The sequence below is a fragment of the Fopius arisanus genome, unplaced genomic scaffold (assembly GCF_000806365.1).
Source record: "Fopius arisanus strain USDA-PBARC FA_bdor unplaced genomic scaffold, ASM80636v1 scaffold00001, whole genome shotgun sequence".
NCBI lineage: Eukaryota > Metazoa > Arthropoda > Insecta > Hymenoptera > Braconidae > Fopius > Fopius arisanus.
The window spans coordinates 1155197-1172068 of record NW_011887740.1 but is presented as its reverse complement, the minus strand read 5'-3'; the positions used below and the strand labels follow the sequence as shown (position 1 = coordinate 1172068).

The window sequence follows — 16872 nt, the reverse complement described above, 5'->3', positions numbered from 1 at the left end:
TAGTTACGCCTAAGAGGAGAAAGAGTGAATTGTCTCTCATGTTTTTAATAGAAAAATGAAGTGAATAAAAATGTTCGAAGGAGGGTGATACAAATAAATAACGAATTAATAAACCAACAACACTGATACACGATCCATTAATTGAATTGTCAATTACTGCGTTTCCACCGATTTATAAATTATTGTCCAGACAACTGATCAATAAAATCACGTGAAAAACGACAGCCACATATTTTATATGAAATCCTCTGATTTTATCTACAAAATTCCTTTCCGGGTGGAAGCGCAGTAAAATCCTTTTCATTTCACGTACCATTACTGAGTTATTGCCAATATCTTCTCATTTCTCTGCTTTTTTACAAATTCCTGAGAAACTCCTGATAACATTCCCACGAAAGAATGTCCCCTTTTCAAATTTTATCATTATTCATAGAATTTTACTGAAGATTTAGAGAAATAGACGGACGACTGTGAAAATTTGTGAGCCATTGAATAATGATGAAACCGAGAAGTGTTTTTTTTTCCACGTCCATCTGGTCGAAGGTTTCTCAGAAATTCACAAAGAACCACGAAAAATGAAAAGATATCGGCAACAACTCCTTCATTTGGATTTTACAGGAAATACATTAAAAAATTGAAAATTGAAAAACACTTGTGCTTTTCTCTTCGTTCAAATATCGTCAGCAAGGAAGATATCTTTTTTACCTGGATCTGTCACCAATTAAAAATCTGCTCCAAAAATATAAAACAGCTGTGGGTCGATCACCTGATTGGTTCGTCAGGTTCAATCTCTTTGACAGGTGGATTAGTGAATTCGGGTGAATGAAAATAATCGAAAAAAATATTGAAAATGGTGAAATACTTGACTCGGTCAGTGTTGAACAAACAAAGATGGCAGATGTGTCAAAATTACTGTAGGTACGCATGGTCACGTCAGTGTCTCACGATCTTTAAACCGGAGCAGTGAGTTCTAACCTTGAATGCGGGAAAAAAAAATCGAAGGCATTCTGATAATGAAGCAATAGTTATTTACTTTTATCGTAATTGCACATAGAGTCTGTGGAAAATGGCGCCAACGAGAGTTATACTCATGTCGTGTGGAAGTTATAATCCACCGACACATCTGCATCTACGAATGTTTGGTAAATACAGCATTAGTTTCATGTTTTTGTTAATCGATAGTTGTTACATTATTTAGTGAGTCACGAGTTGTGGATGTGCGGTGACAACCGTAAAAATACTCAGGTGGAATCACGTCATCGCGATTAATAGCCAATTATTGAGATTATTTGGCGAACTGGCCTTGCTATCGAATCCATTTATTTTCCATTTTACTTCAGACACGGGGGTATTTAATATAGTATTATGCATCAGGTGCGTTGCATTTGAATTGTTGCAAATGTTCGGAATTTTTTAATTATTTTTCAGCGTTATTTCATGAGTTATGCATTACTTTCGATTGAATGAAATGGGAATGAAGAAAAATTATGACGCATCCAGTCAGTCGATGACTTTTCAATTATAGATTCATTAAAATCGTTCGGTTGGGTGAAGACTTGAGGTGATTCATCTTTGCTGAGAAAATTGTTGAACTTTTGGATTTATAATCGCATTGCTTTGATATATATGAGATCAATCAGAGCTTTGACAAAATTGATCATTATTTGATTATATCAATATATTATTAATATATATTTTTTGAACCAATTATTTTCAATGAAACACTTTCAATTGCGTCTTATTATGAATAAATTGTGGGGAGGATTCAATTTTTTAAGTTAGATTTGTTTTAGATTATTTTTTGAAGACAACGGTCACTAAAAGTAGAATTTATTTTTTGACTAAACATCACATGTAGTATTGATTGTAATCATTATTTTCCATCGGACCTGATTATGTGGTTTATAAGTTTAAATGAATTTTATCAATTATTATTAACGTTCAAGAGCTTTATAGAAGTTTTTCTCTCAGGAAAGGAATTGATTATTCATGAATCATATCCTAACAAAACTTCAGGGACTCTCACTGCGCATTTGAGAATTCAATTTTTTAATTATTATTTTTCCCATTTATCCAAACCTGCTGTTTTCTCATCTAGAAATCGCCAGGGATCACCTGCATCGCATGGGGACCCACGAAGTTGTCGGTGGAGTCATATCCCTAGTTCATGATAATTACGGGAAAAAGGAATTAGCAGGATCAGAGCACAGGTGTGCGATGGTAAAATTGGCAATTCAGAGCAGTGAGTGGATCAAACTGAGTACATGGGAAATAAGGCAGAACAGTTGGACGAAGACACGACACTCGTTGCAGTACCATCAGAATTTACTGAATGCCATTCTACTGGACTCACCGGATATTAAAAGTCAGGTGGCCATTGAGGACTTGGAGTGGATTCCCGAGAATGTGCGGAATGGCACTGACAGAAGTCCTATTCAAATTAAATTGCTCTGTGGCGCTGATTTGTTGGAAAGTTTTGGAAAACCTGGGCTATGGGCTGAGGAAGACGTAAGTAGATCATTCAATTCACTTTAATTCCGTTAATTTACTTGCAAATCTTCAAGCGATTGAAGAATTAATTAGCTCCAAAACGAAAGTTCACTTTGACTGGAAAACTTTTTAATCAAATATTTTTGTAACATTGTTACTATTTCAAATATTAATTAATGCGAATAGAGAGTTAATTCGATTAATTTCATTTCCGATTTTTTGATTAAATGCAGTATCAAAAACGTGAAGAGTAAAAGTAAATTTGTTCTGTCGTCAAGTTTTCGAGGTTTTTATTCTTGGATTCAGAGATGTTCCGCAAAAACTTGCTAATTACTTCCATGAAGTTTAGCATTAACTACTTAATTTACAATTCTCATTTTAGATCGATGCAATTCTGGGGCATCACGGTCTGGTAGTGATTACGAGGGAAGGCTCGAGCCCAAATAAATTCATCTACGACTCAGACATTCTCTCCACACACATGGTAATTACCTCACAATCTCGAAGATTAACATTGAAATAAACGATTTATCCCCCATTTTTTTATCGAAGCACAACATCTACATCGTAACTGAGTGGATCCCCAACGAGGTGAGCTCCTCCCGAATAAGACGTGCCCTGAAGCGTGGCGAGAGCATTAGATACCTCACCCAAGACTCAGTGATCGATTACATCTATCAGCATGGGATTTACGACGCCAAACTGACCTCCACGACAACGTGAGTCTAAAAATAATTTTCTCCAATGAAATTTCCCAAACTACCGCTCAATCTCGCTCTCCACCTTCCACCCCCGATAATTGTAAATTGTAAATACAATTTCAAAAAAGAAGAAATATCTCCACCAATTCAAATAAATGATTAAACATCGTAATAAAATTTTCTTTTCACGCTGCGAAAAACGAAAAAAAAACCCATTGATTCTGGATCAATGAAACTGGACGAAAATTTCAATGAAAAGTAAGTTTGAATTATCCCCAACCACTCCAAATAATTATTTGCACATTGATAACAAGTACGAGACGGTATTATTAACACCATCACCGAGTGATGTGACAATGACAACTCCAAGTCCAGTGGAAATAATCACTATTGACATTGGTGAAACAGTGATAAAGAAGAATCTCCACAATTCCCCTTATTACACAACAAATGATCGTATGTACCATAAATTGCCGAGTGTAGTACAGGAGAATGGTAACAAAAATTCGTCGATCGGTGGTAAATCAACATATCCAGGCCAAGCTAAACAGATTATTACCACTGAGACTGGTGAAACACATATTTTCTATGAGGTAGGTTCACTAAATGACAATGATAGCACAAATGTACAAAACCACGATGAAATTGATCTAGCCATTACTGTAAATGATGTCAATAATATTAGTGAAAAAAAGCCTGAAGAATGCCCACAAGATAATTGCGAAAATCGTGAGACGTGTTATCAAATCGACGCTAGTGTTTCCTTTGACTCGATCGACGATCCGATTCCCTCAGAGCCCTCCCAGAAATCAGAAGAATCGAAAAATGAGAGTAACACAATTATCGAGGAGCCGACGCTGGTGAACTCGAGTATCAGCGAGAGCAAATTAAAAGATCTCCCTCCAGACCCCGAGGAAGTCGTCTCAGTCCCGGAGGTAACGTCCTCCCAAGAGACGAGAGACGGTAACTCGGTCAGCCAGATCGATGGAAAGTACTTGAAATCCGTGGTTAACTCTCGAAAAAGTCCTAACAGAGTGAGGAACTCCGAGCAGGTGGTGCCGATGATGGAGTCCGAGCTCGAGAAGAGCATTGAGAACGACAGAACGAACTACCAGGGAAGTCTTGACTCGATCAATCAAAGAAAATCAGAGACAGAGAGAAAATCAGAGCTCGAGAGGTCTAGGACAAAGTCCAAGAGTTTTGAATTGTTGAAGTCAGACTTTTCCCTCAAGCAAGTGCCATTCAAAGACGAGGATCTGAATGATACTGGCTCTCAAGAGAGTGCAGCGTTTGTCACAGCTAACGAGGAGCAGGAGCCCGAGGAGTTCTGCTCAGTGTGCTACAACAGGGAACAGTCAATAAGAAATGTTTATCCTTTAAGATCAACAAATAGTTCACCAAACGTCCAAGATTCACCAGAGTGCGATATCTGCAGTTCCTACAATCTCCAGGAGATCGGCGCACCTCCGGGAATGCCACAGTGTGAACTCTGCGAGATTTGTGGAGACATCGCGATGGAGGAGGACGTGGTGGCATCGTCCAGGCCCGAGACCGAGGAGTCCTTGGATCTTCGATTACTGTCGAGCTCGAGTCATCTTCCCCTGAGTCTGTCCCGACGAAAACTACGATCCGGCCGGGTTCCTCTCGATGGAAGGATCTTCGATATAACCGACGACGATCCAAACTGCCAGGATATCAACGAGGAGGATGAGGACGAGAAGGAGGTGAATGAGGCATCCGAGAGGGAACGAGCCCCTTCAACCTCTGTCGAAGAGTTCTCCGGTGATGACTCCACCCTAAATGATGTCGAGTTTGAGATTGAAAATTGTGGATTGGATGTGGAGCCCCAGGAGATTATAAAACCAATTATCGAGGAACTGCATGAGGCTGAGGTGGATAGTACCTGTAGGATTAATCGAGGGTCTTCCATGATCAATAGAGCCACTGAATCGAGGGGTGAATCACGTAGAAGGTACAAATCTGTGGATAATCTTCCCACCTCGAGAGTTAATCAGGCAAAGGCACCAACCAAGGAGGATAAGGCGCTCGTTGTGAGGCACAGTGGGAGAATAATTGGATCTGCTGATAATATTCGAGCTCCAAGGCCTTCTAGGAGTGTCAGTCTACTGCGAAAATCAGCTGATGACGTGGGGAGAATTCACGAAACAGCTGAGACTGAGGAGGAGAGTGGGAGGATCAGGAGTCATATGAGTGAAAAGGGGTCACGCATACCCTCTGATACTGTGAAATTTATTCTAGGGAAACATGGTATTAAGATCATAAGTGATAAGGAGACTGCTTTATAGCTAAGGATCTATACGGAAATGCTGTAGGCATTTTCGTGGATATTGTAGGGGGAGGGGGTATTTTAGGGGCTTGGGGGCCTGGGGGAAGTGTGGAGGATGGGGAAATTATCGACAATCTTACTTGACGTCTTCGAGTGCTGATGCACGGTTTTTTCATAAGTCTAGGAGCTTCCAGGTTCGGGTTTTAAAGAATTCAATTGTTCGGTATCGTGTTGGTGTTATGATTGCAGTAGGCTGGTTACTTGTGGCTTTTATTCATAAGGCATGATGGATGCGCTAGCTTTAAGTTAACGCTTGACATCGAATTTAGGTCATAGGTTTTGTAGTTTTTTCAATTTTATTTGAGAATATTTTGTCTATGAGTAGCTACTGTTGGCGATTGTTGATTGAAATTTTGAAAATGTTCTACACCCTTTATGCTGAAATTTACGTTTTATGTTTGTTTATTTTTTTGGAAAACTTGTGGTGGGATTTTCGTTTTAGTATTTAATGACTCATGGAGTTTTAAGGTGGTGCGAACATTTTCCTGCGTTTTTTTTTCTGAAATTTCAAAAAGATTCACTAAATATTTCAATCAATAATTCTTAACAGTCTTAGAGAAGTGTTTAATAGATTCATTTATACTATTGTTTCTTGAGAATATCGATGTCAATATTTTTATCTTTTCTGAGATTAGTAGCAATCTTTAAGAATTTTCCATTCAAGTTTTTGATGGAACTAGTACATTTTTTTACTGTAATTGATATTTGCTGATGCTGTCTATGATCTCTTCCAAATAGAGGGAATCGTGTTTTCGTAGTGAAATGCAATGCATCCGAAGAATAACTTTCCATTTTCTGCAAAATTATGAATTTTCGTGGCTTCATCTAACATCGCAATTAATAATTTTTCTCCGTTATCAAATAAGAATTTTAATGGCTAAATTATACTACTCTTTCTTTAGGAATATTGATGTCGTTTTTTTCCTCTCTTCTTTGATATGTGGCAATTTTTGAGAATTCCTGATTGAATCTTTCAATGAAAATAGAATATTCTCCATCCCAACCAATATTTTTTAATTTTCCATAATTAATCAATACCTCAAGCGAATCTGTCGTTTTATCCAAAATTTCAATCACCAATTTTCAATAGTGACAGATCAAATATTTCCGTTTGCAAATTTTTATTGTTCTTAAAATTTTTCTGTCTATATTTATATTTTAAGTGGTAGGTGTTGAAAATTTCTGATTGATTCGCAGGGGAAAACAAAATTTTTATTCCTAATAAAGAAAACTCCACTGGTTGTGTCTAAAATCGCTTGCAAATAGGAAGAAACTCGCGTTTTCTTAAATTAAATTCTTAAAAAATCACGTAAATAGTGACTTGGGGGAAAATTTCCAGTTTCTCATTCGGTTCATCGAAAACTTCAATCACCATTTCTCAACAATAACTATAAATTTCCATTTCGTAACGCTAGGAGTTTTTCATACCCGAAATTTTTCGTGTAGCTCCTCAAATGTACTCTAAATAAACGAATAACAATTCGCCAACAATTTCAAATCTCAATGTCAGTTATTTTCTTCTATTATTGCTTAAGAATTATCTATTATTCTCACTGATTCTATCAATAATTATACGGATTTCGTATCAATTATAGTACATTAAAGGAAAAATTTTTGTAAAAAAAAACCTTTTTCTGATTATCTTACATATCTCCACGATTTAATAATGAGGACACGGAGATTCTCCCGCAAATCTATCACCAATATCTAAAATTCGCTTCAAATAATACCATAAACTATTTTTCACTATAAACTATTGAATTCGTTTCAAGTAATAGTAAGACAACACTAATAACTAATATTAAGGAAAATTGACATTGAGATTTGCAATTCTGCGAAGATTTTTTGAACAATACAAAATAAAATAGAATATTGTATATTTATGGACGACGAGAAAAATTTCCTTTATAGGAATTCCTCGTGATCCGGACAATGAGAAAAAAATACTTCCGCTAATTAAGGTGTTTCATACAAAAACAATAAATGATGAACTTTCTTTAAAATTCATACAGAAAGTTGATAATCACAGAAAGTCCATGAATTGTCTTCGATTTTCATCACATCTTTTTTTAAATTCATTATCGATTGGATTCCCTTATACACGAGCGCTTATAAAGATCTTTCGATTTATTCAAATCAATATTACCATTTTAGACTTAATTCTAATTAATAATTTGAATCGATCTAAAAAAAACGAAGAGAATTCATATATAATGCTACTATAATTATTAATATGTTGTCTGAATTTCAAAGAGAGTCGGTCTTCCGCGTTTTTCGGTTGGAATCAATCAACGAAATGACTTCCCTAAAAATAAATAATTATTTCTCAGTACACATCTACTCTCCGCACTTTGCTCAATTAAGGAATTGATATTGAGGATACATTGTCAAAGTAAATTTCCCATAAAAGAAGAAAGAAGAAAACGATGCCAGGCAGAGCAATGAGCAAGCATTGAGGAATGTTGAATCAGAGTCGTGGAATAATGGTGAAATCTTTAGTTCTGATGTTAGCATGTGATATGTGTGTTTTCAGGGTACAGCAAAACCTGCATGCCTACTGTAAGACAGATAGTTGACTGTCTCGTTGCTGTTCATCCCATGCCACTAAGATGCGGCTCCTGTCTCCTCGCTGCTAAACGTACTAAATATCCACCAACCGATAGTAGTATTATTAGCGCAATTAACAGCGTCAATGATACAACTAATAACAACGTTAATGGTCTTCGTAAATGATAATTCATCGACAATATATTTCTTACCTGCGTAACTATGGTTTTGAGAGTTTATGATAAAGTAAAGAACTGCAGTCGCCAAATGAGTAACATTGAAAGTAGTATTGCTAGATGTAGAGTGGCTCTAGGCCAGTTGTTAATGCTATTACCACCGTATATTTATTTCTTTTCGTCTGACATGATGCAGGCTCTCGAATAATTCTATGTGTTTTGCTGCATCCGCTCGAACAAGACTGAAACCTCATTTTACGAGATATTTTCGTCTCCAGAGTTGTCTAATTTTTCTCTATTTATTTTCAGCTGGTGATTATTATTACTTTATCCTTCTTTTTTTTTTCACAGAGAATGTATTCTCGCTTTGCTCGGTTTTCGAATGCCATTGTGTATTTTTGAGAATGATCGAGGGGTGGATTGAGTGGACAGACGATGCATGAGATTGAATAACATTTTTACAGCTGATGGAATTATGAAGGAATAATTAAACTGCTCAACACACCTCTCTTCCACTGCAAATCGAATATTTTTCAATCGAATTGATCTGAGGAAATTTCTAGTTATTGTAAATAAGATGAATCTATTTCATGAATTTATGGGCGATAAATTATGATATATCAGGTACGGTTGAAGGTACGCGAATATGGAATTCGTACAATGTTGTTACGGTGAAAGATAATTATTCTCTTATTGTACTCGCGACTGAAGTCTTTTACGAATACTAAATTGCTTGATAGCAACTGAATGTACTTGTCGAGCTCGTACAAAGTCTCTATCAGCGTTTATAGTTTTAATGTCAATCTAAGTAGCTGATTAAATCATTAAAGAATATAAAGTGTATTATAAGGGATGTTGAATGGATAATGGAGAGAGATATTTAATGAGTAAAATAAAGAAATGTGTATCGCATATAAATAATTTATTTACATCGTACAATAAACACTCCAAACTTCGAATAAAGAATACGATTTAAATCAACAATATGTTCATTTCTTTTGCACTATCATACAAATGTAATTATTACGATCACAGAGATTAAATAGTTTTATTTCGAAGGAAAACTCATGGTTCTAGAATCCAATGGCCGATAGTCCTTGGAATAACTGACTTTTTCACTTATTTCAATGATTTTTCTACTAAGATAAGAGATATGAATTTTTCTTTCTAGATTCATGGGAATTTCACTTATCTTAAGGGATATATGTTCTTGATTAACAAAGGCTGAGGGCTTTCTTGTTCTTGGATTAGGATAATATAAATTGTCCTCTGAAGAGAAACGGACGTACGTATTATTATTCTCGCAATTTATTTAATATTACCAAAAAGAGTAATAGCAAAGTGGTAATAGTTCCTGGAGTCAAGAACATCTATATTAATATTTCCCACTCGGATTTAGTGACTCGTTGGTCACTTCATTCTAGCACATGTTTCCCTGGAATTAAGTGAAAAATCACTGGTTCCAAGGGGAAAGACACTTGATTTTTCCTTTGAAAAAAAAAAAGTTTTTTCTCTCTGCAGAAGCAAATTTCCTGCTCCCCCCTTGACTAGATGAACGAAGTGATTCACAATTTTCGTTCAGCGACATATATAAATGATTTCAATGATCAATTATTAAAAAAACATTGAGTTATGTCTCCTAAAATTGTCTACACCCCAGCGAGCATCAGAACTTGTTGCTTCTGAGACCAAGGAAGCACAGTAGCACAAGAAGAATAGTCCATCCAAAGATAACGAGGAATCCTTGATAAACCTGAACATCGTCAAACCTGTACCCTTTATCGAGGATATTCCTGAGAGAAATGCCAGGTACAGTGGTGGGCAGTGCGAGGCTGAGCCATCTGAGGAAAGTGGGCATTCCCTCGACAGGCCAGACACACCCGCAGAGAAGAATTACAGGATAAAAACTCCCAGTGGTGATATAATTGGCCATCGTGTGGGATGTGCAGAGAACAGATACGAGGAATCCATAGCACATGCCACAAATTCCCATGAGGAGTATCATAGCTATGACAGTGACCACCGAGCCACTGCACTTGAGATTGTACTGCATAAAGCTGATGACCATCGTCACCGACACCTGAATAATAATGATGATGAGCTGAGTTATCAAATGAGCTGTCAATATCTCAGGCGTGGTGACACCCTGGACGAGACTCCTGTTCCAAATGCCCTCGTGTCTGTCCGAAATAATGACAGATGACGAGACAGCAGTCGACAGGAAAAACGTGACAGTGAGAAGGAACGTGGGTGCCATGAAGTCGGAGAACTTCTGGTTCATCGCCCCGAAGACGGGATCCTCAAATTTTAGGGGAATATCAACGAAGCGTTTGGGAATTCTGCATTCACTCACGATCATCTCGTAGATCTCGAAGAATTTGCTGAAGAGGGTTTTCTCCATGTGAAGACCAATCTGCCTGTCTCCCATATCGAGAGAGACTTCGATCCTGCCGCTGGTGTTGGATTCGAGCTCGAGGCGGTCTCTCCTTGCCTGGAGGCTCTTGGAGAAGTTCCTGTCGAAGTGGACGAGTCCCACTGCCTGACCGAATTTCACAGCGTCTCGTGCATCCTGGTGATCCTTGTAGAATCTGCTTCTTCCAATGGCTTCTTGAAAACCACTGATGAACCGACAACTCAGGTCGACGTAGTCACACATGTCCTCTTCCTCGTCGTAGACAACTGTCCCCAGGTACTTTCCCCCGGCGCAGTCTCCTGCCTCGTCGTTCACCACTGCCATCAGCAAGTCCTTCGGATCCTGACCGATTGCATTGAAGAATACGTTCACCTGGATCAGGGGGAAGATGAATGCAAAGAGAATTCCACCTGGGTGACGAAGGAACTGCAAGCAATTCTTGATCATCAGAGCCTGGAATTTTCGGTTTCTCCTCCTCGGGTTGGATATCTGGGACGATATCTTGGATACCCTGTGGTACTCCTTGGGGGAGAAGTTTCGATTTTGATCGAGTGTTTCATTGGTCCTCATCTCCTGGAGTTCTGTGTCGACGATATTACTCTGGCGGTATACCTGGGCGTCATTTTGCTTCTGGCTGAGGAGGAGGAATGCCTCCTCCAAGGAGTTGCAGTTGCAATTGGCGAGGAGCTTGGTGGGTGATGCCTCTGCCAGGAGTCTTCCACACCGAAGTAAACCAATTTTGTCCGCCTCCTTTGCCTCCTCTATGTAGTGTGTTGTGATAATAATGGTTGTACCACTCGACCTGGCGAGATTCACCAGGAAATTCCAGATGTTTTCACGCAGTAGTGGATCAAGACCCACCGTTGGCTCGTCTAGGATGAGCAGTTCGGGCTCGTGTATCAGTGCACAGGCAAATGATACTCTTCGCTGCTGGCCACCACTCATGTGTTTTATTAAACGATTCCTCGGTGGAAGTTGGAGGAGGTCCGAGAGGAAGGCGTAGCGCGACTCGATTGCGTCGTCCTCGAGGCCGTTTATGCGGCCAAAGTAGTAGAGGGCCCCGATCCCTGTGAATTCGTGAACCAGAGATATCTCCTGGGGCATGTATCCCACCTGGGGACCTGGGATTGACGAGGTTTTGCTGCCTGGGTGGCCTCCCAACACCCACACCTCGCCTCTGTCCAATTTACGAATTCCCACGATGCAGGAGAGCAGAGTCGTCTTGCCACAACCACTTGCTCCTAATAATCCATATCTAGAATGGAAGCGAAAATCAATTGAACTAATTAAATTTATGATATTGAATTAAATGGATGAAATCAGAGTAATCAAGTTGATTAAATCAAAGTAATTAAATTAATTAAATTAATGAATTAATTGGATTTGATGAATTCGTCAGGAATCAAAAAGTATAGAAAAAAATCTTAGAATTACTAAGAAAAATGTTTTGATATTGAGTTTTAATTTGATTCAGTAACGAAGGGATAAATGGGGGTAAGTTCATTTATCTGTCATTGGAGTTTTTGAACAATATCTGCGAATCTAAGAGAGATAGCGAAATAATTGTAATTACATTTGTTGTAGAACGAAATTCTCTCCACAAAAAATGTTATAATAAAAATTTTGATATTCTCCTTAGACTCTGAGATATTAATCAAAAACTGGTTGATAGGCAAAAGTGACTTGTCATGTTTTACCACTTCAGTACTGAATTATCAATTTTATAATGACTCCTACGGTCTATAATATTATTTTCTTGATATACAGAGTTTTCATTTGAGTTAATTATTTGAATTAGAGGTTTTTTTTATCTTATGATGAAGCTTTGGAATTGCGATTGCAGAGGGGAAATTTAATTAGATCTAGAATTATTTAGATTCCACTTACATTGTGCCTCTCCGTACAGTCATGTTAAGCCCATCAAAGATAATGGATCCATCCCCGAGACATTTCCTGGCATCTCTCACAACAATAGCTTCGGGTTGCGGTAGCATCCTTCACCCGGAGAATCTTCGACCTGAAACAGAGTTCAATGTTTCAGTTCATGGACCACCGTTACACCTTCTCTCAGCTGAGATCTCTTATTTAGCTCCACCTGCGCAATCTGCTCCAATTTCTCTTTTTTTTTTTGCTGAATATTGGAGTATAGGGACTGTGTCACTGGAGCTACACCTGAAGACTGACTCTCATCATTCAAGACTGACCGAGAAGGTCTGGACAGACCGGATTAGGTTTACCGTTACGAGTGTTAAGGTGATGTACACATATCCCCTACCTCCTCTAAAAATTCCTTTTTTCTTCGACCCCTTCTCTCATCCGAACCGATTTTCATTGATTCATTGAAAGGTACCGATCATCTTCAATACTCTCTCACTGAATTCGTTATTAAGATTGTGTAAAATATTCGCTTCATAGTTTTTGTTTAAATTTTTACGGTGAATAGTGGAAAAAAGCTGCAAAATCATAATTCTCTGTTTAAAATTGTGCGTTTTAAATTTGAGACAGGAATTTTCGAAATTTCAGTAACTTTTCAGGTTTAAATGGGGCGTCACGGATTAGAATTTCGATTTTAATCAGCGGCTCGATAGATTTTCAAATAAAAATTGTTTGAGGTCGAAGCTGCATCATTGAATGCAGTAAAAAAAAATTTAATGACTGACCGTTTTATTTTGGGTACTAAAATAAATAGCTTATTGATAACCGCATTATAAAATATTTTCTCTTATGATTACTTAGGGATTATTTCCCATTACTGTCACCTCGATTCTTTAATGAGAAAAGAATTTTTAAAAATGCGAGTATAATATTCAATTTGTTTGACATACTGGTAATTATTGCGTCAACAGAATAATTACCTTCACATGTTATAAATATAAACTTTATTACATTATCAATCGATTGAACTTTTAATCAAAACATGCCGAATTCCGCTGCGCGCAGAAAAATTTATGATTAAATTTACTCGAGCGAAACGAATTTATTTTATTCTCATGAATATTATTAAAAAATGTATTCTTATTCTCGGAATGATCGTAACAAAAATATCTAAAATTATAATTATAACATATATCCTAAGTTGGTGTGCGTTTTTGATATTATTATAATTTAATTAATATTAATTAATTCAATATTACTGTGACAACAAAATGAATATAAAATAAATTATTATAAAATATATATTTCTAACGTAAATTTCATTATTAATTCTCGATTGAAGGAAAAATCTTATGAACAATCACTGGCTATATGGAATTATTGAAAACGATTGGAATAATAATTCAGTGTAAATCACATCTAAAAGCAATTCACGTTGCAGTGGGCAATGGTAATGGGCTGTCAAGTGGCCTCTCGAATTATTCGTTTTCCTCCAGTTATCGGGGTTTCAAATGCTGCGTATCAGCATTTTCCATGACGCTTCGTCGCGAGGTTTGCATAACAAATTATTTGGTATTTATTGCACTTGATTATTTGAAGGGGAACGAAAAAAGCTGAAGAATCCCGGATACGTAGTCATAAAATGGAAATAAATAACCCTCACCTATTCACCACGAGAAATATTTAATCTCTGTACATGCACTGAGAAAAAATTTAGTGAATTGAAAAAAGAATTGTTTTGCAATTAACAAACGAAATTAATAAATAGTCACAAATAGATGTGATTGCGAGCGCTAAATATTGAATTGAATAGATTTGTTTAAAACATTTAATTGCAATTTGCGAGGTCAATTCCAACTTTACCTGTTTGAAAAAATTCAAATTTGAAATTAGTATTCTTTAAAATATCCCTGAGGATGCGTTCAATTTAGAAGTACCATAAAAATTAGAAAAATATTTTTTAACTTGAAAATAGTCACAAAAATCGATGTAATAGAATTAAATAATTCACTTTACTATTTCGATTCGTTAAGAAACAGAAAATCGGCGCGAATTTATCAAAAGATTAAATTAATTGAATACTTCCTCAATTAAATAATATTTGTGTTCGTTTTAAATCGAATTTAGTACAACCCTTTATTTTTCAGGCAAATAAATATCTTCACTAAATATTTCTCTCAGTTTAAAGAAGAAATATTGAACCCTCAGTCGTGCGTATGTTTAATTGATCAGAAAAAATGGAGGCGCAAGTAGATCAAGTACATTGAAACAACGAGTACATGTGTACGTACGTGTAAAAAATTTTTTGTTACTCCATGCACTAGTCCAATTCATCGCTCTTTACTTTCTACACTCGCCTATTTATTGTCTCGTGACTCGCGTCAAAACAAAACATTTTTCACAAATTACTAGAAAGCGAATGGACGAAAAAAAAAAATGATAATCCGCGAGCAATCACGTAAACAGGGGCTCTTTCATTCCAAGTGCATGGTAGAAAATGATGATTGTAGATTCCCGGTAATGACATTGTTTCTCTCAATTTTTTTTTGCAAGTGTGTCATTACTCAGCTTTCATCTGCTCTTTTTACATTTTTTTACATTTTACACTTCACGTTTTGTTTCGCTTTCTTCAATGTTAGATTGAACTTCTGATTGCGGAACCGATCGATGGGCAAATTGTCAGCTAATTGAAAATCTATTTATTGTTCATTTATTTATTATACTTTACGAGATATTGCTGGGGAATTTCTGCAGGTTTCACCGAGTTTATAACGGTATTATTGGATTCGCGTGGCAGTGGGCCACTGTCAAGGCGAAGGACACCATACCCTAATGATGAATTAAGGTAATAACAGAGATAATAACTCCATAATTTCACTTGATACGTAGTTAATCAGACCTCAAATCAATGGCTTACCCGAAAATAAAGAGCACTTCCACTTGATTTTGTTGTTTTCTCTAGTTGTTCTGTTCACAAATTTTATTTCGTCTGGTTCATCTGTATCGAACTCATCGAGAAATGACAACGAAGAGCTCTAGATTCGTTAATGAGCTCTAGTTACTAAATGTAAATAGCACGTAATTGAGGGGCGATGGGCAGTAATCGATGAGGCGAATTGTCCCGAGCTCGTGGAAATCGTGGGTTTGACTGTTGGTTGGCGACGAGGATGAGGTTTCGGTTTGTATAGTTTCTTGCTGAAGATTTTCCCTCCCTACTTGAATTTTACACCGAATGTTTATTCGTTCGTCTCTTCGGCCGCTTGTGCGCTGGAATTTCTTTCATTTCTCGGCTCTGCCCCTCTCACCTCGTGACCGACTTTTCAACAGCTCTGAGTTGGCAATTTTTTGTTTATCCTGAGACAATTCAAACAGCTATTGGGAAATTTTTATCAATCCGTGGGGTGGAGGTGGATAATCGGGGCGGTTATTCGAGTCTGTTGGCATTTTTGAATTTCCCGGGAAAGGATTTTTGAATCTGTATTATCGGTACATTGTTCGGGCTGGTAATGTTGGATGAGGGAAGACTGTTGGTAAGTGGATTATTCATTTTCTGATTTATCGAACGTGGGATCGAGTGTAATTTCGATTTTTGGTGGGCGATATATTAGAGACGTACGCATAATTAGCGGGTGAATAATTCATTTTCAAATCGAACTACTGCACTCCATTTGGAAATCATTTGAGAGAGTTTACGATTTTTATTATTATTATTTTTATAACATATAACATTAATGATGGGTTGAGTAATTGTTAGCCGAAATTTCACTGGCTGCACTATATCAATATTTATAAATTTTTCATTGAATTTATTTTCAGAAGTGGTAAACTAGGATAAGTGCATTTTCTTCGAGGTCAGTTTTTCGCCAATATCTTGGAATTGAAGGGACATAGCGAATTTTTTGTACAAACATTTCTGATAGGAAAAGATGAGAACTACAATAAAGGTATCTATGAAAATATCTTTATCTTTATTCAGTTTCGAGGAATCGGCTAAAAACTGGACCCAAAAAATGTAAAAATGTACTTGTTCACTTCTACATCATTTAGAATGAAGGTGTAGGAAAATCATGTGATGTATTATTATTAAATAATTATTATAAAATCATGTGATGTACGATTTGAATGATTGTCTTGAGGCAATTGACATCTGTGATTTCCGTGCGATCTGTGGATTATCCTATAAGTTACATAAAATTAGCTGTCATAAGCTAGATTTCGAGAGTTTGGAGGTGGAACTGCTTCCATATCTTCCAATTGGTCGGATTCAATACAACTTATATAGGATTTCGCTGAGTCATTTCGTCAAATTTATCGTAGCCTCTC

At 36.9% G+C, this 16872-nt stretch overlaps 2 protein-coding genes across 4 annotated transcripts; one reads left to right on the top strand and one right to left on the bottom strand.

Annotated features, from left to right (window-relative positions):
• Positions 1–723: 723 nt before the first annotated feature.
• Nmnat (nicotinamide mononucleotide adenylyltransferase) lies at positions 724–5507 on the top strand. The gene is made up of 5 exons (XM_011309064.1): positions 724–1142; positions 2099–2508; positions 2873–2974; positions 3043–3209; positions 3451–5507. The coding sequence occupies exons 1-5, from the start codon at positions 1067–1069 to the stop codon at positions 5495–5497; spliced, it is 2802 nt and encodes a 933-aa protein (XP_011307366.1). The 5' UTR covers positions 724–1066; the 3' UTR covers positions 5498–5507.
• Positions 5508–8549: 3042 nt separating this feature from the next.
• On the bottom strand, positions 8550–15786 carry LOC105269125 (ABC transporter G family member 20). 3 transcript variants are annotated; one of them, XM_011309178.1, is made up of 3 exons: positions 15467–15786; positions 12562–12691; positions 8550–11929 (listed from the first exon to the last, which is right to left on the bottom strand). In XM_011309178.1, the coding sequence occupies exons 2-3, from the start codon at positions 12666–12668 to the stop codon at positions 9928–9930; spliced, it is 2109 nt and encodes a 702-aa protein (XP_011307480.1). In that variant the 5' UTR covers positions 12669–12691; positions 15467–15786; the 3' UTR covers positions 8550–9927. The 3 variants fall into 3 exon arrangements, with proteins under 3 accessions (XP_011307480.1, XP_011307642.1, XP_011307564.1); XM_011309340.1 differs by lacking the exon at positions 15467–15786 and adding an exon at positions 14841–15117; XM_011309262.1 differs by lacking the exon at positions 15467–15786 and adding an exon at positions 12770–13581.
• Between the last annotated feature and the right edge of the window lie 1086 nt (positions 15787–16872).